At 35.6% G+C, this 23,922-nt stretch overlaps 1 protein-coding gene across 2 annotated transcripts in view; it reads left to right on the top strand.

The window, feature by feature from the left end:
- The window catches only part of ITGA8 (integrin subunit alpha 8), a 165,973-nt gene that overhangs the window by 19,083 nt on the left and 122,968 nt on the right, over positions 1-23,922 (top strand). Inside the window, exons 3-9 of one of the 2 annotated variants that reach the window (XM_074324799.2) lie at positions 4,844-4,944; positions 7,783-7,906; positions 9,071-9,235; positions 15,809-15,870; positions 16,930-16,975; positions 20,451-20,576; positions 21,526-21,570. In XM_074324799.2, the coding sequence (XP_074180900.2) occupies positions 4,844-4,944; positions 7,783-7,906; positions 9,071-9,235; positions 15,809-15,870; positions 16,930-16,975; positions 20,451-20,576; positions 21,526-21,570 (669 nt within the window). The remainder of the gene's footprint in view (positions 1-4,843; positions 4,945-7,782; positions 7,907-9,070; positions 9,236-15,808; positions 15,871-16,929; positions 16,976-20,450; positions 20,577-21,525; positions 21,571-23,922) is intronic. The other variant, XM_074324800.2, reaches the window with a different exon arrangement.

Here is a 23,922-nt window from a genome sequence, read left to right as displayed (position 1 = left end):
CCTACAATTCTTTTTATTTTATCTTTAGGTTTTCTTTCTTTCTTTCTTTCTTTCTTTCTTTCTTTCTTTCTTTCTTTCTTTCTTTCTTTCTTTCTTTCTTTCTTTAATCATAGATGCAATAATGTTCTCTGTTGCATCAAAACTCAAACAATACAGAAATCTCTGAGGCTAAAATATAAAAAGCCATTGAAACATGGACACTGCCTGTCTTCAAGATAAACAACATTAACAGTTTGGTGTCTATATACTTACACATATCCATACACAGAACGTTTGATTTTTAAAGAAAAGTGTCCTTTACACTGAGCAATGTCCTAGACAAACTTCTGAATGAATAGATAAGAGCTTGGTCATTCAACAAACACTTATGAGGGCCTCTTGTGTACCAAACACTGTTCTAGAAATAGGAAATGCAGAGGTGAAGCAGATAGCATTTCTGTCCGTGAGATTTATGGATTTCTCAAGGGGAGAGACAGTCAATAAGCATTCAGACTAAGAAATAAGATCATCTCAGATGGGAAAGTGCTATGAAGAAAAGTATAAAGGGCAATAGGAGATGAATGACAACGGGTAGAGAACTGGCTGCTCAGGGAAGGTGTCTTGGCGGAAGTGGCATTTGAGCTAAAACCTGAGTAATGAGGAGGCAGGCACGCCAGAAAACTGTGGGAAGAGTATTTTAGGCAGCAGGAATAATAAACGCAATAAGGAGAAAGAAAAGCTAGGCATGTTCAAGAGAGGTAGTATGTCTGCAGCTTAACGAGAGTGAAAAAGTGGGAGGAGATAAGGTGCGAGAGATAGGCGGGGCCACATTATATTGCCCCCCTTTGGCTGTGTCAGGAGTTATTACTGCAGAGGTGGAATAACCACTCTCCGAGAAAAAAAGATGGATTGTTCGATAATAGTGTTGGGACAGCTGGCCTTTCATGCTGAAAATAAGTAAAACATCTATACCACATCATATACAAAACCAAATTCCAGATGGACAACAATGCCCATAAACAAAGTTAAACGACTAGCAAAAATCGGGAGAAGATATTTGCAACATATACATGAGGAAAAAGAATCAATACTCGGAATACATATTGCATTCTTACTAATTGATAAAACTAATAACCAAACAAGAAAACGAGCAAAGGATCTGAACTAGCAATTCACAGAGGAAACACTCATACAGTCCATGAGCATAAAAAGATGATCCACCTCACTAATACTCAGGGACAGGCAGATGAAAACGGAACAAAATGAGGTACCATTTCATAGTCATCTCGGTTGGCAAAAACTTAAGAGGCCTACAGTAACGAGAGTTGGTGGTCCCTCTCTCATGAGCTGCTAGTATGCATGGAAATTGTAGCTACTTTGCAGATCAGTTGGCATAGATGATAAAATGGATAGGATAATTCTCCATGACCCAACACTGTCATTTCTAGTCTAGTGCCTGAAAGAAACTTCTGTATTTATGCAGATAGAAATGAACATAAGGATTCTCAGGGCGCCTGTTTATTGGAGTGGAAAAACTGAAAAACCTAAATGTTAATATGTCAATGTAATGGATAAATACAATGTAGATGCCTATTCAGTGAGATACAATACTATACAGGGGTAAAAAAGAATGAGCTATCTATATTTACCTATCTATCTATCTATCTATCTATCCTCTATCTATCTATATAAACATGGATATATCTCAACAAACGTAAAATTCAGTGTCAAGCCAAGACTGCCACATACAGATAGCACAATACCATCTTTTCTAGTTAAAGGAACACACCAAAGGATACTGAATAATAATCAATTGCTGGCAAACTACAACTAAATCTGACCCACCACCTATTTTTTTGTTGTTGTTTTGTTTTGTTTTGTTTTGTTTTATGGCCTATAAGCTAAGAGTAGTTTTTACATTTTTAAATGTTTGGAAAACACTTTTTAATGAATAATATTTAATGACACATGAAAATTACATGAAACTCAAACTTCTGTGTCTGTAAATAAAGTTTTATTGGAAAACAGCCACGCCTATGCTCTTACGTATTGTCCACAGGCTATTTCAGCTACAAGGGCAGCAATGAGCAGTTGTGACAAAGACCACAGAGACTGCGAAGCCTAAAACATTGATTCCCAGTCCTTTACGGGAACATTTGCAGACCCTGTTCTGTATTATTTGTGGACATTGTTTTTTAAATGACCAGAAGTATACACGTCAAGTTCATACTTCTGGAGGAGGAGGAGAGGAGAATGGAACTGGAGATGGAGGTCAAGGGGTAAAGGTTAAAAAACTTAAAAATGGTTGATTCTGCCTGTTGGGAACACAAGTGTTTATTATCTTAAGTCCTTGTATTTTTTGTACTTTTTGTAGTTTGTTAAAGCCTCGGAAAAGCTAAAAAGAAGAATATATTTTGTAGATATTATTCTGTATCTGTGCATACAAACCTATTGTATATGTTCTAACAGTTGAATAGTAGTCTGTTTTATAGATGACAGAAATTTATTTTTGAATCCCGTCCTTATGAAGATTTAAGTTGTTCCAGGGTTTGCTATCACAAACAGTACAGCAAATATCTTCATATTGGATCTTAAAGCATTTCCATAATTATTTCCTTTGAACAAAATCCTAGAAGCAGAATTCCTTGGTCAAAAAAATAAATAAGTAAATTTACATTTAAAATTTTGATATATGTTGCCAAATGGCCCTTCCAAAATGCTGCATCAAGTTTTTATCTTGAAAACAATGTGATTATCCTTCTTTGCCAAACTGGTAGATGACAAGTGTTAAATCATTATTGTTTTAATTTGAGACTTAGGATCTCTCCATGAAATTACAGGCTATGTGATTTCTTTTTTTCCTACAATGCCTGTTCATGTCCATTCCTTTGTATTCTTGGTCCAGAAGAAATTTGTGGCTGAAAAATAACCCATGAGTTACACTTTAAACCAAGTTATTATATAGTTTAACCTTATAATAGCAGAAAAGACACCTCAGGAATCACAAAAGAAGAGTCATATCATTTTCTCTAGCAAAACAAGGCAGAGTTTGGAAGTGGCTTCTCTTTCCCCATAATCCATTTTCTTCCTCGCAGCAGCCTGCTTTTCTTAAATCCTTTTGGGATCTCCTGTAAGTATTTGTATTTTTGAGGTGCTGGTCTTCTTTGCATGGCTTTTACTGGTTTCCAAATCTCAGAGCCACTGTAGCACTTTCTCCCTGGGCTTTAATGAAAGCCACATTGGCATTCTGTGAGGTGTCACTAATTTAATTGCTGAGTACCACAAATCACTAATAATAACACATTATACATGTGTGTCTGTGAGGTCCTCTCCAATTCTGGACTTGGAGTGAGTTTATAAGTTTCTAATTATACATACAACTTCTCAGCTTATAAAGCACTTTCACATTCCTTTATGTATTTTTTATATATAAATGATGTATTACAGAATTGTACACTTGAAAACCTATGTAACTTTACTAACCATTGTCATCCCAATAAACTTTAATTAAAAATAAATAAATAAATAAAATTAAAATATTTAAAAATTCCTTTATTTTATGTGATCTTTATGATTCTGATCACTTGTGAAGAAGGAAAGGGGGAAGGTGTTCTCAGCCTCATTTTACAGAAGAAATCAAAACTCCGAAAGATTAAATCAATTGCCCAAGATCACCCAGTTAATGGTGACAAGATCCTTTGAGTTCTATAATCTTCCAAGGTGTCTAGAAGCAAATAGAAATGTTTATAGTTTCAATTTTATATTGTAATCTTGTAAGATGCTCTAATTCTTTGCCAGTTGTGTGCAATTGAGGTAAGGATTTCCAGAACATTTTTTTTTTTAAAGCCCAGAAACATCAAAGGCATACCATTTGTAAGAAGGAAATTCATGATTTTCTACTAATATGTCAAAATGTAAATTTTAGGTTAAGATTGAGTATATATAATTTATTCCTTTTTAAATAGTCTGTAATCATATGTAAACTCAATTGAAGGTTAATTACATGTATATTTTGGCCTCATTTAATAGGAGTTAAAAGTTCATGTTGTAATGCGTTTATTATAGTGTCAAAGAGGAAAAATTAAATGCATACCAAAGGAAACACAAACAAATAAGATACCCTAGTACAAATGTCTCTCGAAATTCATTAGTTATTACTGAGGAAGCTCCAGTTAGAACCATGTGGTTAGAGCCATGTGGGAAATACTTTGACCGGGAATCAAGAGTGAAAGAAAAGATATCTGCTTTTTATTAAGACCTGCAGTGTGCTATAATTGGATTGAGTTTCTACCCAGACGGCCCCCCTCATGCTGACATCTGCCAAGTGTATGTAAAACTGTGTTGAGGTGTTATTTTCTGTGGCTGTGTGGACACATGTTACTCAGTTAAAAACCGAGGCCTTGGGAGTCCTCCATGCTGATTCCTGCTAACCCACGTTGAGAAAGCCTGTGCCTCCCAACCAGAGAGATGCCTATGGTCTATGCGTTTCACTGTTGGAAAAGACTCAGAATTCTTTAGAGAAGTTATATACGTTTGGTCTTTTATCAGACACAAATCAATGACAAAAGTATAGAATTGAGACTCTCAGAGTCCACGTCAGATTTACTGTACCATTAGCTCTGAAAATGTAAGTCGTAAAACAAAATGTTTCCTTTAAGTGGTGAAATGTTCAAATACATCTTTTAATTCGATTGGTATTGTTCTAAATGAAAAGTCTAGCTTAGACTTACTTACTCAAAGAAAATCCCCCTCTCTATGAAAATTGTTTTTCAAGTATTTTTAATGGATGAGTTCATTATCACATATTTTAATTGGCTACCACGTTTTACAAGTTATTATTAACAATTCATGTCCTCCTTCTCAGACAACAGAAAGATCAGAGTTAATGGAACCAAGGAACCCATAGAGTTTAAATCAAATCAATGGTTTGGAGCGACCGTGAGAGCTCACAGAGGAAAAGTGGTGGTGAGTATGAATTGTGTGCTCATGGATTGCCGTGGAATAAAATGTACACTGAAATGCTTTAGAGCTCATATTTACAAAAATCCTTTCATCTAAGACTATGTCAGACTTTCAAAGTAAGCTTATCAGCATTCTAAAACAGAAATTGAGTGCTTAAAATTAAAGACTGTGTTTAAAGCTATAGGAAATAAAGCTTGTTTTCCAGATCAATGAGATATTTTCAAATATTTCAAAATAACTAAGGAAGATAGAAAAATAAAAGCTATATCTTAAAGAGGCAAATAGTTTATTGCTTAAGATGGATTTAGAGGACTGATTAAAAATTGACCGGAGAAATAGGACTACTATGGTTAGGATTCGTTAAAAGTGAATTGACTGTGATGTCATTCCTCTTTTTTAGAACTAAAGAAAACCTTTATTTAAAAATATAAGTATTAACTATCTGGTTCTCTGAGTACATTAATACTTTTTAACTTTAAAAACTCTCACTCCCAAATAGATATATTTCAGCTTTAAAATGATATAACTTTGTGATTCTATTCTCTTATTATTTTGAGTGATGATACATGTCTAAGTTATTGAGAAATAAATGAAGGCATTAAGCTAATATAGACATTTTTTTGTTGGGGGAATTTTTTAAACTGTAGGCTTTAATTTCCTTATAACAACAAAGCAACAATTTGGCTTTTAGGATTTCTTTAAAGGTGCTTGAATTATGATTTAATAAGTTTCTAAAGAAAATGCCTTACTTTATTTGGTGTGTGGTTAACCATCCCAAAAGATTTTTACATAAAACAGGTAATGTATAAAATACAGTTAGTCCTCCCCAGTTACAAACCCAGCATTTACAATATGCTCTCTGTAGAACTGTATTTGCATTAATACTGTTTTCACAATCCAGAATTGGTAAAAACTTTTTTTATCCTTTAGTGATGTATGACTTACATGAATTACTATTGAAATAGTCGTGTAATGACTATTTAGGATTCAAAAATGTTTCAGGTGCTGTACTAATTTCTTTTTAAGTCTTAAAAATGTTTCTGTAACATAATTGTTGTGTGTTTATTCAATATTTATAGAAGACTTTAAAATCATTGAAAATAAAACAATGCCCCAAGTTCATAATGGTTAATCTGTGGGCATGCTTGCATTTTCAAGGAAATGCGAAGGAAATAGGATAATATAGAGTACATTTCAAGTACCACTGAAATGACCACTGAAACTTAACAGAATCAAGAATTAAATTCTATCTTACATGACAATTATTACAACTGCAAAATGCTGCAAACAGAAGTATCATTTTGAAGATCTAGGTGTCAGGTGTGTACATGTTAAGTTTGGGTCAAAGACTAAATACATCACATCGTGATTTCACATCACTGTAAAACTGAGCAGATATAAAAAGGATAATATTTAGAGCTGACAGCAGGCAAGCACTGGAAAGAATTTTCATGGCATTTAAATGTCTTATGGTGACAGGGAAGGTGAGGCCAGCTGTCATAGCCAGCCACACAGGTGAATGCTTTCACTGCCCAAACCCCTCCTACTTTTCCCCATCTGCTCCTTATGTTAAATGTATTAACCACATAACTTGTCAGTTCACTAAGAGTACCTTAAGACAAGGGAACTGAAATGAATTAGAATTTTTAAATATTGGCAGAGACCTCCCAATATATAGAGTTGCAAAACCAAAACAGCTTAAGCTGTAGAAGCACGTTTTTTAAATTGAGAATGTAAGTTATCTTTACTAAAAGTAATTATACTTTGGACTGATTACAAAAGATACCTCTGGAATCATGAAAGGACTTGAAAATTGGGAACTGCCTTCACTTTTCTGGCATTCTTTTAAGTGTGATGTCATTAAATTAGGAGATAAGCTAGTGGTTCCATATGCCAGGAATTTGTAATTCTGTGTCATTGGAAATGACCGCTGGAATAATCAGATAAAGCACTTAATGGAGGATTCGATCTAGCAAAACAAGTCAAAAGGTGCCTTTGTTTTCTCCGCATTTATTTTTATTGTCTCTCATTCCTAGCAAAATTAATGTGATTTAATTTACTTAAAGAGGATTTCTTATATCTTTTTTTATATTTGGTATCCTTTCAAATATCATCCTCTTGTTAAGAGTCTAAGCTTTTGAAGAAGCGACCAGAATATTTCATTCAAGAATGATGTTCTAATTACTGTAAATTATTTTTGTTTTTATGCAAATAAAAACCATTAAGTGAAAAATAAAGCCAAGAACACGATGATAAGGGTGTCATGTGTCCAAAGAAAGTGATTGTTTAAAAAGTCATAAGATATACCTTCAGTGATCAACTAGGGGAATCCACAAAACAGGTTTTTAAACTTGTCTGCATCCTTTGATTAGAAAGTAAATGTTCTTTTGTGTGTTTTTTTAAAGCAACAATTAGACAAAAAAGGAACTAGTTCTTATTTTAAGACGTCACACTGATTCATTCACTGTTTAAATGACCATTTGCTTTTATGTAGGTCCAATTAGAAAAAACAAAACTGTGATTTTTTTGCGTTGAGGAAATATTTACTTTTGCCAAGTTACTTTTATTTAATGTTAAATCCTCTGGGGGAAAACGCATTCCTTTGTATACATTTAATTGGTTCCAATTCTACGGTGCATTAATGTTAACAAATTGGCTTTGGAAGTTTAATTAACTCTGACTACCAAGGTACTCATTAGCATGCTGGAGGCCAATTAATTCACCTAATCATTTAATATTGTTTGTCACAAATTTAGGTACATTAATCAACAAGTCAAATTAAATCATAGTATGAGGAACCTACGTCAAAAAAAAATATTTATTGCCTTTGATGTTTCCCAGGCTTGTGCACCGTTATATCACTGGAGAACTCTTAAATCCGCACCAGAAAAGGACCCAGTCGGCACTTGCTACGTAGCAATTCAGAATTTCAGCGCGTATGCAGAGTACTCTCCTTGTCGGAACAGTAAGTTATTTTGATTTGTTGAGACTGAAATTTAGCTCAAGACCGTACAGGTAATGTCAGCAGCCCATTGGTAAGGAAAATGAAATGGGGGTAAAGATTACTGACCATTTTCCAGGATGTCTTGCTGTGGCATGAAGACCGAGACACAGAATTCTGCTATCTTCGTCCTTGTGTTAGAGAATTTCTGGTTGTGAGATATTTTGCAGTAGAATTGATTGGGTCCTTGTTGGAGGTCTTAAACTCGCTGTTGGGATTCAAAATTCGCGCTATGATCTGAAGAATGCTGACCACCCACTTGACTCATCAATCGCAAGGATGCTGTTAGTTATTGTAAGAAAATAATAGTAATAGAAAGAGTCACTTTAAAATGGAGCTAGAGCTGCCATCCCTGAGGAACTGCCTTGCCCCTCTTCTGCCTCAAACCTTTGGAATGTTAAAACAAGGCCAAATAACCTTAGGGTTGGGCCTAAAGCAACACTGTGTCCCAAAAAAAACTGTTTGCAAAAATAACAAGAAAGCAGATATTATGACATATGGCTACCTGACTGAAAATTACAAACATTATTTAGAATTAGCGTCACTGTGTTAGATTTTCTGTACCAATTGAAATGCCTTCCTTCTATTCATGTAATTGCTCCCCTTCCCTTTCTCATAAATGTCTTTTGCCTTTGTCTCCTGATCAGAACACTATTTGTTTTTTTTGGCCTGAATCAGTGATGCCCGAATAACTATTTTTTTTTTTTAATCTTAAATAAATGCTTGTTGCCTCTCACTGTGAAAGGCTTTGTATTTTTCGGTTAAGATTAGCATGCTTGGACCTGGGGACACATTGCATATGAGCTCTCTAGTCAGCCTGTGCTCTCAATGGCTGCTGCGTTCTTTGGCAGCTATGTACTCAGGTTATCTGCGTGATACGACTTTCTCCTTTAGGTGTTTAATCCCCATTTTTCAAAAAGACTCGGTACACGTAGAGGCCTCTCATCTGGCGGTTCTAGGAATCTTTCAGTGAAGCATCCTTTAGAGTGAACCTGTGAGTGCCATCTTTGGGGCACTGCTGTTTAATCACTTCGTCTTGGTGGCATACCCAAGGACTTTGGGACATTATTAGTGATTGATGCACTGAGTCCTATTGTGAACTCTCCCATTTTTCTGTGTATCATGTAGGTCACTGGAATTTATCAGGAAGCAACCAATGGATTTTTATTCTTTTTGTTGACAATTCACAAGACCACAGTGAGGAAAATGGCATTAGAAAGAACACTCTAGTGACTGATTTCCAGATATTGATTTTTAAAAACTCAATCCTGAATTGGATTCTCAAAACTGCAAGTAAATTTTCCCCATTTTAGTAACTTTTTAAAATTCAAGATTACTTTAGGCAAAATAATGAACAAGTATAAGAAATAAATCAATAAAATTAAGAATGGATCAGTTATGATGTTTGCCAGATGGGAGGGGAGTTGGAGAGCTGGGTGAAAAAGGTGAAGGGATTAAGAAGTACAAATGGGCAGTTACAAAATAGTTACTGGGATGTAAAGTACAGCATAGGGAATATAGTCAATAATACTGTAAGAACTATGTATGGTGCTCGGTGGGTACTAGACTTACTGGGGGATCATTTCATAACTTATATAAATGTCTAATTACAATGCTGCACACCTGAAACTAATATAAAATAATATTGAATGTCAATTGTAATTGAAAATTTTTTAAAAATTTAAATAATAAAGCACTTAAATGAAATTGTGTTACAGTTTAAAAAAAAAGAATGGGTCAGTGATAATAGAGGGTTAATAAAGAGACGGCTGAGATTTAGAAATCTAAAGGACTCAGAGTGGAACAACTAACTTTGATGGTTTGGGGTGAGGATTTTGGCACAAAGAAAATTGACTTCCTGTTTAAAAATACTAACATAAATCAGCCACTTCCTTACATCATGACAAATGTCAGCTGAAATTAGGATTTTACTTTAAATGGTTTTAAAACAGGGGTTTCTTGTAGATAACGAGACTTAGTTATGTATTCATCATGTTTATTAAACACACTGAGCACTAATTCTACGTTTAGAGACTAACGCTCAGAACAAGAGAAACAAATCCCTGTCTGCAAGAGACTTACATTTTAATGGGGGAGACAGACAACAAACATGTAAATAAATAAGTTGAGATTCAGCAATTCCACTTCTGGATATGTATCTGAAGGAAATGAAATCACTGTCTTGAAAAGACATCTGCATCGTCATGTTCATCGCAGCATGATTTTCAAGAGCCAAGACTTGGAAACAACTTAAGTGTCCATTGATAGATAAATGGATAAAGAAAATGAGGTATATATACACAATGGAATATTATTCAGCCATAAAAAGAATGAAATCCTGCCATTTGCAACAACATGAAAGAGCCTTGAGGGCATTACGCTAAGTGAAATAAGTCAGACAGAGAAAGACAAATATGTCTTTACATATCTGTATGATCTCACTTATATGTAGAATCTAAAAAACAAAAAAAAACAAGATACAAACTCCTGGATACAGAAAACAGATTGGTGGTTGCCAATAGTGGTCGTGGTGAGGAACCAAATGGGTGAAGGTGGTGAAAAGGAACAAACTTCAAGTTATAAATCCTGGGGATGCAATGTGCAGCATGGTGACTATAGTTAATAATACTATATTTTATATTTGAAAGTTACTAAGAGAGTAGATTCTTAAAAGCTCTCATCACAAGAAAAAAAGGAAAAACTTGTAACTATGTGTGCTGATGGATATTAATTAAACTTATTGTGGTGATCATTTCACAATATGTATATATATCAAATTAGGTTGTACACTTTTGACTAATACAATGTTACATGTCAATTACATCTCCATAAAAATTTTTGAAAGAGTAGGGGCCAGCCCGGTGGCTTAGGCAGTTGGAGCTCTGTGCTCCTAACTCCGAAGGCTGCCGGTTGGATTCCCACATAGGCCAGTGGGCTCTCAACCACAAGGTTGCCGGTTCAACTCCTCGAGTCCCGCAAGGGATGGTGGGCTCTGCCCCTGCAACTAAGATTGAACACGGCACCTTGAGTTGAGCTGCCGCTGAGCTCCCAGATGGCTCAGTTGGTTGGCGTCCTCTCAACCACAAGTTTGCTGGTTCGACTCCCACAGGGGATGGTGGGGCTGCGCCCCCTGCAACTGGCAACGGCAACTGGACCTGGAGCTGAGCTGCGCCCTCCACAACTAAAAATGAAAGGACAACAACTTGACTTGGAAAAAGTCCTGGAAGGACACACACTGTTCCCCAATAAAGTCCTGTTCCCCTTTCCCAATAAAATCTTTAAAAAAAAAAAAATTGAAAGAGTAAATAAAGTCCTAATATAATGTTAGGTAATGAAAGTGCTACAAAGAAAAATATAACAAAGCAGGTGAGAAGGGAGCGACATGGCCTGCACAGAGAGAGGAGCTTTTCCACAGGAAGATGAGAAGGGCATCTCTTCTCAAATGACTGTTGAAGTAGGGAAGTGGGGAGCTTTCCAGGCACGGGTTACAGCAATAAGAGCCATATTTTGTGTCATGTTCCACTGAAGGGGCTGTGCTCCTTCCTGTGTTCAGTAAGAAATCATTATTATGCTAAAGATAAAAATCACGTAGAGAGATAAGTTAAATCCCGAATCTTCTCAGAATTAATTGTAGAGCTGAGATTCAATACGGAACTTGTTTCATCAGTTTTTATACCGATGTGCATCACAGTTCTCATGATTTGCTACAGATGCTAACCCATAATAGTAAACAATTGCAGCTAAAATGACGCACCCATCCTTCACGTGCCTCTTGCCGTCGTGATATATCCTTCTTCCCACTAACATCTAGGATAATCGTTTAAAACACTTGTCGCTGCTTCTTGTTCTGCCTTTTTGACTGACTGCCTATGTGATGGGAGAGCTCAGATTAAAATACAGCACGTGGCATCTAGACTGGTGGGGTAAGAGTTGCAGTGTGAGTTTGAACCATTGTCTAAAGATATAAATTATAGGAGGCTTGCATCTTGAGTTACACAGCACATTATAATGCCAATTTCTTACTGTTTATTTTCCTAACTAAAGGAATAGCTTGACAAAGTTAAAAGTGGAGTTTATAGACTGCTGTCAATATGTACCAAAATTAACCCAAAATGGATCAAAGACCTAAACAGAAGACCTCAAACAATAAACTGCATAGAAGAAAGCATAGGTACTAAATTTACGGACCTAGGTTTTAGAGACGATTTTATGGATTTGACCTCAAAGGCAAGGGAAGTAAAAGCAAAAATAAATGAATGGGACTATATCCAACTACAAAGCTTCTGCACAGCAAAAGAAACCATCAACAAAACAAAGAGGAAGCCAGCTGAATGGGAGAAGATATTGGCAAACAACACCTCCAATAAGGGGCTAATATCCAAAATACATCAAGAACTCATACAGTTCATCAACAAAAAACAAAAAATCCAATTAAAAAATGGGCAAAGGCTGGAGCAGACACTTCTCCCAAGAAGACATACAATGGCCAACAGATACATAAAAATATGCTCACCTTCACTAGCTATTAGGGAAATGCACATCAAAACCACAATGAAATACCACCTCACACCTGTTAGAATGGCCATTATCAACAAGACAAATAATAACAAGTGTTGAAGAGGCTGTGGAGCAAAAGGAACCCTCCTACACTGCTGGGGGGAATGTAAATTGGTGCAGCCACTATGGAAAACAGTATGGAGGTTCCTCAAAAAATTAAGAATAGAATTACCATATGACTCAGCAATCCCTCTTCTGGGTATCTACCCCAAAATCTGAAAATATTTTTCTGCAAAGATATATGTGCTCTGATGTTCACTGCAGCATTATTCACAGTGGCCAAGTCATGAAAACAACCAAGTCTCCTTCAATAGATGACTAGATAAAGAAGATGTGGTACATATACTCCTATATACTGGAATATTATTAAGCCATAAGAAAAGGTGAAATATTGCCATTTGTGACAACATGGATGGATCTTGAGATTATTATGCTAAGTGAAATAAGTACAACAGAAAAGTCGAGAACCATATGACTTCATTCATATGTGGCATATAAAACTGAAAACAACAAACAAATAAGACAAACAAACAAAAACTCATATGCACAGACAACAGTTTAGTGGTTACCAGAGGATAAGGGAAGAGGAGGGGGTGGTAGAAGAGGGTAAAGGGGGTCAAATATATGGTGACGGAAGGTGAACTGACTCTGGGTGGTGAACACACATGCAATATATAGATGATGTATTACAGAATTGTACAGTTGAAATCTATATAATTTTACTAACCAATGCCACCCCAATAAGTTTAATTAAAGAAGTGGAGTTTATGTTGAGTTGCAGAATAGCTAAATAAGTTGCCAAGAATTCTTTCAATTATAGTACACATCCATGGTTTTCACGTCCTCCTGGTCTCTAACGATTCTTCCTTCTCCAGTCCAGCCAAGGAGCATACTTCCTGTCTTCCTCAGGAGTTCACAGTTCATTAACACAAAGCTAGCTTGTTCATGAGCATATGGTCCATCTCAGAGAACAGGAACATCAGCAATATTATTTTCGGAAGAGAGTTTAAAGAACGCACTCATGTTCATCCACACCACAAACCCCCTCCCCTGATAACTTGGAGCAATATGGGTGCTAATCTGCTCATTCATATTAATGGTGAGCCTATAGCTCTTACGGTCATTCATAAATCAGGTGGGGATGGTTTACACACACCCTCATTGTATTTTGGAAGCCAACAAAGAGTAGCGAGGGCTCAGCATGATTCCCTGGATTCCTAAGTTTACTCTGGGACATAATTGTAAAGTTTATTAAGTGCTCTGAAATTCCAGGAAGAAAAATTCCTTCAGCTCTCATGAACTATAATTCTAAGAGAAAAAATTGCTTTGCAAAAGAAAGAACCTCACATTTCATTATAGTCACCACTTAAACATTTGAGGTTGGTTATTATTTTCTCAATTAATTTTATGAAAAATTACTATTTTCTCTTAATTTTTTCAGTTTTGAAGCAAAATAATTGCCAACAACAGTCATACTTCTCTTTTGAATAATTTACAATGTTAAAAATACAAAAATCAGTTGATTTTCAAAAGGATTTTTAGAAACGTTTGAGCATTAAAAAAGTATGTCTTAAATATACTCAAGATTACATATGTATGTTTACATTATATATCATGTATTCATATATTTTTCATATATATTTGTATTCATATATATTTCTAGATGCATACAAATATTTACACATGTGAGCCAGAAAAATGGTACATAGGCATTTGAGGTTATAGAGATGAACTTTTAGGGAACTATTTTATAGCATTCATAACTATAAACTACAAAATATTGTTATCAAATAAGGAACAAATTTTGTTAAAATACATTGTAAGGTATCATGCACTTAAAAATTTGTTAAGAGGGTAGATCTCATGTTAAGTGTTTTTATCACAAAAAGCAAACCACGAAAAGCAAGGGACACTAGAAATATTTTAGAAGTGATGAATATGTTTATTTCCTTGATTGTGGTGATGGTATCACAGGTGTATGCATATGTCCAAACTCACCAAAATGTATACATTAAAACATGCAATGTTTTTGTATGTTAAGTTTACCTTAATAAAGCTGTAAGAAAAGAACTTAGCTTAAAAATGCACAAAGCATTAATTGACATTTGAATTAAAAACAGATCTCATCATTGCCCCCCTCCTAACCCCGCAACAAGAAGAAAAAGCAATCCAAAATCCACAGTGTATGAGGTAGAAAAGTATTTTAAAAATATGAAAGGAGCATCTGGAAAGAGTAGGTGATGACAATGCTAAAATTAGCTGAGTAATAGCCAATGGGGGGAAAAAAAAACACACCAGAAAACATTCTAGGGAAAGCTGGAAAGGTCAAACCTATTTCAAGAAGCTTCTGGAACAGGCACATACCCAGTCTATGAATTTTTTTCTGTGATGATGTGCATTTCCTCTCCTGCCATCTTCTTCTAGTTTCCATTCAGGTATATCCTTGATAAGAAAGGAGCAATTATTTACATGTTCATATCTAACTGTGTAACGACTGAGATTCCCCTCTACTGAACTACATTTTCGGTTTAATTTAAGCACTTTAGAAGTTGTAGAAACTCTTTCAAAGTAAAAGTGACAAGTAGTAAATTCCTGATCCTACTGTCCTAGAGACTTTTTAATGATAGTATCATGGGAATTCACATGTCGGGCCAGTCTATGGTTTCAAAAACTGGTGCATTTCGTTAGTGACCTGGATTGGACAGAGTACAAAATAAGCCATTACTAGAGTTTGCTCTCTTGCGAACACTAATATTGCAATGTTCAAGATTCACTGTGACCAGAAATGCAATTTCCAAACTGACCTAACTAATGGCAATAGAATAATGTAAAGTTAATTTCCTATTAGAGATCATAAAAATTGGCATATTTGTTGGTGCCCTCACCGTGGTGACCAGTACGTTTAGCCCTCCCTTCCTCAAGACATTGCTTTTGGGAATGATCTGGCTTCATTCAGAACACACAGTCAATGCAGGAACACATTACTGCCACTTAGAGAACTGAAGCCTATCTGGGAGGTGGAGATTTCATTTCTTCAAATGTGAGTTGTAAAACGCAGTATAATAACTCCAAGGGACATCATTCCTATGGATCTTACTCTAGAATCACAGTGATATTTGGGACAAGAAAATGATGGAAATAGGTTTAATAAATGACTTGGAATAAATTTAAAAGTAAATATAAAACACATATTGATCATTTTAAATGTAGAAGTCTAGAGAGAAAACAAGAGAATATCCTGAATTGGTTATTAAAATACGTCTTGGGAATGATGACATTATAACATCATATATATTTTGATCATTCTAGGTAATGCTGATCCTGAAGGACAGGGTTACTGCCAAGCAGGATTCAGTCTGGATTTTTATAAGGTGAATTCCTTTTTCCTTGTACCTTCTAAATATTGATCTTACCTGATTTTTTTTTTTTTTACCTTCTGCCTCTCGCTTCCACCCTCATCCCTCAGTAACCAGCAACAACAAAAGAACCGTTTGGTATATATCTAGCCTCTTTTGGCAACTCCTTTAAAGTTTTCTGTTTACTCTTTATTTCCACTAATCTATGCATATGATAACCTACTAAAATAGTACAGAAATACAGATGATAAAAACAACCGTCTTTCTTCCCACCCCTTGTGGTAATCATTTTTAAATGAAAATAATCTCAAAAACTCAGTAAAGAAATGTGCTTTTGAAGAGATCACAAGCATCTGTAAATTGTTTTATCTCTTTGCTGTAATTGACCTATTAGATTCAACGTGTGTTAAAATTCACATATCCTTTCCCAAAATTAAACACAGAGCTGTGTAATAAGAATACAGAAGGCAAAGACTCCATGGTTTTAAAGATATAAACTTCATCAACATCTGACGTTTTACTCTCTGTCTTTTCTTCCCCCACTGAAAATTAAAGATGCAGAGTATAGAAGGTGGGGTTATTATATAAGAGAGAAAATTTATATTTGCTAGTCTGGACTTTTTGCTCTCTCCTGGGAAGGGTGGGTTTGCAGATATATATATGGAAAAAAAAAATAGGCATCACTGTGGCCTTGAGATAAATAGGAACCAAATTTTCAATTTTATTGCCAAGGCTCAAAAGACCAGGTCTGCTAATTGCAAAGCACTAAACATGTAGATATTTTGCTTCATTGCAGCAGTGCCAAAAAAACAAAAAACCCTGAACTTATATATTCTCAGGGGAGAGAATTCAACTCAACTAACTGCATCCAATTAAAAGTATTTAATATAACATTAAATAATTGAAAGCAAGAAAGGAAAGGAAATGACCTGTGTGATTCAACTATAAGGGCCTCTTTTAAAAATTGCTTTTTTATGTATCACACATTGTTAGAGCAATCCTTATTAACAATAACTTATCACCCTTTAAGAAAATCACCATCTTTCTTTTCCAATTGTTGTTTCTGTTTTATAGAATGGAGACCTTATCGTAGGAGGACCTGGAAGTTTTTATTGGCAAGGTATGTTGTGTTAGCAGAGAAGAAATGCCCGTTTGTTGTTACTAACAAGGAGATGAAGCAGAGAAACGTTAAATATTGACTTTTTATTATGTGAATTTTATATCCAAATTTATCATTTCTCAAATGTATCAAGCATCATTTCAGTTTGTACTTTGTTATATAAATGATGTTTTAAAGTACAGTGGCAACATAATTCATTTATTCACCACCTGTTTGCTGCAGCTATGCCAGGCTTTGTGCCAGCTGCTGGGGACATAATAATGCACAAAGATAGACATTGTTCCTGCCCTCACAGAGGTTACTATCTGCGGAAAGACCAGGCATTCATTGAATACTCATTCAAGTACCTGAGAAACCCCAGGCATGATACTACCTATGAAGGAAAGGTGTGTCAAGATGGGCCGTGAAATGATAGGAGGCTTTTCCCGGGTGGCTGCATGCAAATGTCCTCTGGCTGACAGGTAGCTGAAGTGCCACCTGTGCTCTGCTGCGGAAGCCCTGAATCCTGGGCAGAATGACATCTGCCCAGAGGGAGTGATTCCCTCTAATTCTTATAAAGGTGTTACATAGGCCAACAGCAGCCCGGCGGTCTACTCATTTGGAAGCAGGCAACCCTGAACTGAGATCTGAACCTCAAGTAGGAAATAACAAGGCAAAGAGAGGAGGGACTGTGTGAAAATGTCCTTTGCAGAACATTTGGTCCAAAACGTCCATGGAGACTTTTGGTCCATGCCAACCCATCTACCTAACCCACGCGCCATGACCAGCTAGGCTGCTGAGGCAGGAAGGGTTATTACTGCCAGTATAGCCACAACATAATTATTGGACCAATAAAATGTAACAGTATTTTTATGCTTTAATCCTGTAACCCCAAAGTGTAAATAAACATTATGGGCTATTTGAACCCAGGGACCTTTTCTAAGCCTGGACCTTTGGGCAGGACCAAATGTCCACTAATTGAAAATGTTCCATGACATAAAGGAGTGCAGGGAGGTGAGAACGGAGGGAAATCAGGGTGACGAAACCACTGGAGAATTTTAAGCTCAGGACACTAGAACCACGTCTGTGTTTTGAAAAGATCGCTCTGGCTACAATATGGAAAGTGGATAGGCGGCTGGCCAAAGTGAAATATCAGCAAACTAGTTAACAGGTTATAGGCTGGTTCTAAGTGTGTAAGGTAAACTAGTTATAAGGTTCAGATGAAGATGTTTGCTTCTTAGAGTGGTGACGGTAACATTTAAAAAGAGGAGAAATTTGAGAGATGCTTTGGAGGCAAAATAAACGGCCTAGATAATAGTTTGGACGTATAGGGGTGAGGGAAGGGAGAATGTCAAGAGTATATTTCTGACTTATGGAATGGTTATAGGTGGACCCAACACACTGAGATGGAGAACACTGGAAGAGCATAGGTTTGGAGTGTGTTGGAGAGGAAAGAATATGAGTTTCCTTTGGTTATGTTGAGTATGAAAATATTTGAGGTATCAAGAATTTTCACCTAAGTATGTATGTATGTATGTATGTATGTATGTATGTATGTATTTTGCAATAATAGATCTATTTTATTAAACAAATGGATGTACTTATTTTATGCAAAACACAGTAACATTTCTTCCTCTCCTCTGCCTCAGGCCACTATAGTAGAACCTCATGTTTATAAAAACACTTTTTCACCTAAGTATTTAGATGTGTGGGTTTAAGCTCAGAGGAGATATCTAGGCTTAAAAAAGAAAAATTACTTGTGTATTGGTGATAACTGAAATCATGGTGTGGACAGGCTGCCTAAAGAGAGATTACAGAGAATACAGACTGAATTATGGCTGTATTAGGACAAAGACAGAGTCTGAGAGAGAGAGAGCTGACTGATGTTGTTTTGTTTTTCATGGAAGGGGCCATGATCATTTTTAAAAGCCAATGGGAAAGATATAGGAGAGACGGATTTATGATAAAATTTTATATGAAATTACTGTGAAGCTTAATTCATACATAGACATCTATGAACGTCAAATAATTAACATTTCAGTCTTTAAAATTGTTTTGCAAACTGAAAAATAATATATTTTATGCAGTGGATCACTATAAAATAAAATTATGTGTTTGAAAGATTGTCTTCTAATTCATTTGATTAATTTCACACAATTCTGTCTTTTCCTTAAATAGAAAAATGTCTGCTACAGATGATTTGCTGAAAATTAGCCATATCAAGGGTACATAGAAGCATTTGTCTGAGATAGATCATTTAAAATTTTATTCAGTCTTAAGATTATAATGTTTACAGAAGCAGCTAAAAGGAAACAAGCAAAGGCAATATGTATATAAGAGGAAGAAAGGGGGTATTTAGCTTTACCCTAGAGAAAATTGGCAAATTCTACAGATATTGTTCCGAAATTCATGTGTAAATACCATTGTCTTAATATAAGAACAGTTATTTCAGGCACAGTCACTTGGAAATATTTATGGCCTCGCTTGGCAGTTTTATTCTTTTCGGACTTCAAATAAGACTGTGGGAATTATGTGTGAATTTTCAAAGAATAATTTGGCTTTAAAATTAATATTAAATGTTAGTCTCTTGAAAGCATTCCTCCATTTTTCCTCCAAAGAGCATGAGATCACATCTTCCTTAGGTGTCCATAATAGACATAGGAACGCTAGAAATTGTAGTGGGAAATTACTGGCCATCTTAATACAATCATATTTCAAGATGTCTGATAGTGACTTTATGTGGGAGTGATTAACCAAAGTTCTTATCCTATCAATATTGGTGGCTATGGATTCCTTTGTTTGCTAAAATTCTGAATCTCACTGGACCTTGCTGCCTGTCATAATGTTACAGTTTAGCATAAAAAGTAAATGGCTCAAAGATTTGCTAATTCCTTCCTTTAACATAGCTGGTATTGTTTTACAATCTCCTAATCACATGATTTAGATTTAATACATATTTTGTGAGAACACAAAAAGTCTTATTAGAATGCCAAAGGAGACCTTTGTTGTAATGCCAGATACCCTAATAGCAAAGCCACGTGACCTTGGAAAACATACTTGAGCTCTTAGGGCCTGTTTCCTCACCTGTAACAAGTTATAATTTGGCTAGATGGTCTCAAAGCTAGATGACATTTCTTCTAGCTAGAATGTTCTAGAATAAAAATTTAATCACATAAATTTTGCTTGCAGGCATTTTCACTCTTAGATATTATTATCTTTTGGAGGTAGAGGGAGTATGTATGGTGAAGGCAGCAGGAAGACAAATAAAATATGTAGTTCATCTTTGGTTCTTCTATCAGAATGGAAAGCCCTACCCAGCTATAACCAATTTCACACTGGAGTTCTAGTGACAGGCAAGAAAATTTATCTTGGAAATACATACAATTCCATGACCATTTTTAAGGAAGTATGTGTTGTTCAGACATTCTGTGTCTGTTGAGGGAGGGCCTGCCTCTTGCATTCATTCAATTGATGTATTTAATTCGTTTGAATGCAGGTCAGGTGATCACTGCTAGTATTGCCGACATCATTGCAAATTACTCATTCAAGGATATTCTAAGGAAATTGGCTCGAGAAAAACAGACAGAAGTGGCTCCAGCTTCCTACGATGATAGTTACCTTGGTGAGATCCATTGCTCAAGATATTTGTGGTTTCTCAATAGACAAACATTAAATATAGAGACAAAATTTATCCCTCAGTTACCTGATATTATTTGGTATTTTATGCACGTTTTCTTTTCTTATTACCTCAGAGTGGACTCTTTTCTTTTCTTTTGATTCAGTCATGACACATAACCTACATGATATGAAAGCTATTTTATAGGCTCTCTAAACAATCTCTTGCATATAAGATATTTTGCCGGTAGTGAGTAGTGTGGATTAGTGGGGCTGCCTGGTACTACACAGGCAATATGATAGCGGCCTTTCTGGTTTCTAGAGCAACCGCAAGAGACATTCCAGTTGGTAGAATGACCTCAAAATTCATTATGTACAATATCATTTCATCACTACTGTTTCTTACCTTTGGTATCCTATTGGCATTTTGATTGCTCAATGAATTTCTAAAATTTATAGCTAGGTCTTGTCACCTTAGGTCTTGTCACCTCACCTCACTTTAGAGCTAAATGAAATTTGTGGAAGACCGTCATTAAATGAATTAGGAAGTAGGCCTCGTTGGTGATCAGACATAGCAAAACCTTTGCACAAAGGATACCTTTAAAAGTATCATGTCTGATCACCGTGAATCAGTGACCTTAAAATCCAGTGGCCGCCATTTACAATTTAAGGTGGGGTATGAAGCATTCCTGCTTTAAAAAGTGACTTCAGAGACTGACTGTGTGGCCACACTCAGAAGTAGGGGGTCTATTGAGCCTAGAGGATTTAGTACAAAAGTGTTCATATTGGTTCAATTAATGTTTCCCTTTATAGAACCCTAAACTTTTATGTTATAGCATTTGTTGAGATTTCTATACAAAGCAGTACTATGGTAGTTCTTTCAGTTTTCTAGATATAGAGCTCATTGGTAAAGCCTCATAAACTTGTAATTAGTTTGTCTCTTTTCTTTAAAACAGGATATTCAGTTGCTGCTGGGGAATTTACAGGAGATTCTCAGCAAGGTGAGAGACATTGTTCAATGTAAGTCCTTTATAAAACATGGGGATAAGGTAAAATGATCTAAAAAGACCTTTTACAGGTGTAATTTTGTTTGCTACACAAAATGTATATAAATAGAATCCCAGGATGTATATGATAATATTTTGTAGGAAAAAAGTACACTTTGGCACAGATTTTTAAGTCTCAAAGGATTTCAGAAGACTGAATACCAATCTTTACAAATCTAGTTAAGCAATAAAAATTAGTCCAGTAGTCCCAAGTTAGGAATGAAAAAAATACAGATGATTAAGTGACTTAGACAAAAGCCATGCTGTTAGTGACACATCAAATGTGAGGAATCAAGATCCTTCATTTTAGTTTCTGGAATCTCATATCAGACATGTTCAAATTAAACTCTCTATCCAACAACAGCCCAACATCTCCACACTATTTCCTTTTTCCCTTTGGAGATGCCCAAACCTAAAATAACAGAACAAACTAATCCATATTCTCATATATGCCCCTCACTTTTTGTTTCCCCACCTCTGATTCTGTATCCATCCTCACTTTCCAGTGGTCAAATACTGCTTGTTTTTTTTTTTTTGTTTTGTTTTGTTTTGTTTTGTTTTGTTTTGTTTTTTTTTGGGGGGGGGGGGTTAGGTCCATTTCAAATGTCATTTCCTCCAGAAATCCTTCCTTAGTTTCCCTCTTTAAACTCCTATATCATCTCATTTTTCCTTTTTTAAGGCATTTACCATTCATTCATTCATTAAATATTTTTTGAGCACCTGCTACATACCAGGCTATGTGTGAAGTGTTGAAGACACAGAGGCGAATAAATGGTCCTTAATCTCAGAGTTTACAGTCTAATGGGGCTGACAGACATTAAACAATGAGCACAAATTATCTGATGAAAACACTGTAGTAAGTGCTAGGGTAAAGTTCTAAACACAGAACTAATCCCATTCATGAGAACTCTACGTCCATGATCTAATCACCTCCCAGAGGTCCCCACTTCCTCATATCATCATACTGGGGGTTGGGATTCAGCATATGAATTTCACGGGACACAGACATTCAATCCATAGCAATACCTTTCATATACTAGACAATAAATGGTAGCTTTGACTTTACTACTGATATTTAAATATTTATTTATTTATTTAAATACTGATATTTAATACTCAACCAGCAATCAATATTTGCAATTTTCTATCTTGTTTCATATGAACATAACTGTTTTTCACTAATGTGTTTTAACTAATTCACAAATAATTAAGAGTAAATGAAATATGGCCATCTTTAGGAATCATCACAGCTCTTTTAGTGGTTTCATGTGGACAAGACATTTGTAAAAATAATAATAAATGGAGCCACTTTAAAATGGAGTTGGAGCTGCCATCCCAGAGGAACTGTCTTGCACATCTTATGCCTCAAACCTATGGAATGTTAAAACAGAGCAAAATAACCTTTTGACTGGGTCTAAAGCAACATTGTGTCCTAAACAACTGTTTGCAAAGATAACCAGAAATCAGATATTACGACTACCTGACTGATGGCTAATGGACTGAAAATTAAAAACATTCTTTAGAATTAGCATCACAATTTTACCTTATCTGCACCTATAGAAATTCTTTCCTTCTGTTGATGTAATTGTTTCCCTTCCCTTTCTCATAAATCCTTTCACCTCCTAATCAGAACAGTATTTGTGTTTTTGCCTGAATCAGTGCTTCCCCAATAGCTATTCTTTTGGATTCCAAATAAATGTGTTGCCTTTCACTTTGGTCTTTTCTGTTTAGGTTAACACATACAAAGCAGAAATTCATAAAAAAAAAAAAAAAAAAAAAAAAAAAAAAAAAAAAAATTGCTGTTACATGGATGTTGAAAACAGTTGTTTTTTTTTAAAGAGCATTTTTCTTTTAAATACAAGCTAATTCGTAAAGGCCCTCTCTTTCCATAATTTTCTTCTTCAAGATACTAAAAGACAATTTATTGTCGTAGTTAAAACTATAGACCATGACTTTGCCACTTACTAGGTCTATGACCTAGTTGCCTAACATTCCAGTGCCTCCATTTCTTTATTCCTATAGAAGGATGATGATGGTGATGATTGTATCATCTATCAAAAGATTCTTGGGGGCAGCCAGGTGGCTCAGTTGGTTAGAGCACGAGCTCTGAACAACAGGGTTGCCAGTTCAATTCCCATATGGGCCAGTGAGCTGCGTCCTCCACAACTAGGTTGAAGGACAACGACTTGGAGCTGATGGGCCTTGGAGAAACACACTGCTCCCCAATATTCCCCAATAAAATTTATGTATAAAAAAAGATTCTTGTGAGGATTAAATGAGTTAATCCTATATATTCATAAGACGGTG

The sequence above is a fragment of the Rhinolophus sinicus genome, chromosome 1 (genome assembly GCF_057876585.1).
Source record: "Rhinolophus sinicus isolate RSI-liver-muscle chromosome 1, RSI-T2T, whole genome shotgun sequence".
NCBI lineage: Eukaryota > Metazoa > Chordata > Mammalia > Chiroptera > Rhinolophidae > Rhinolophus > Rhinolophus sinicus.
This window is presented reverse-complemented; position numbering and strand designations above follow the sequence as displayed.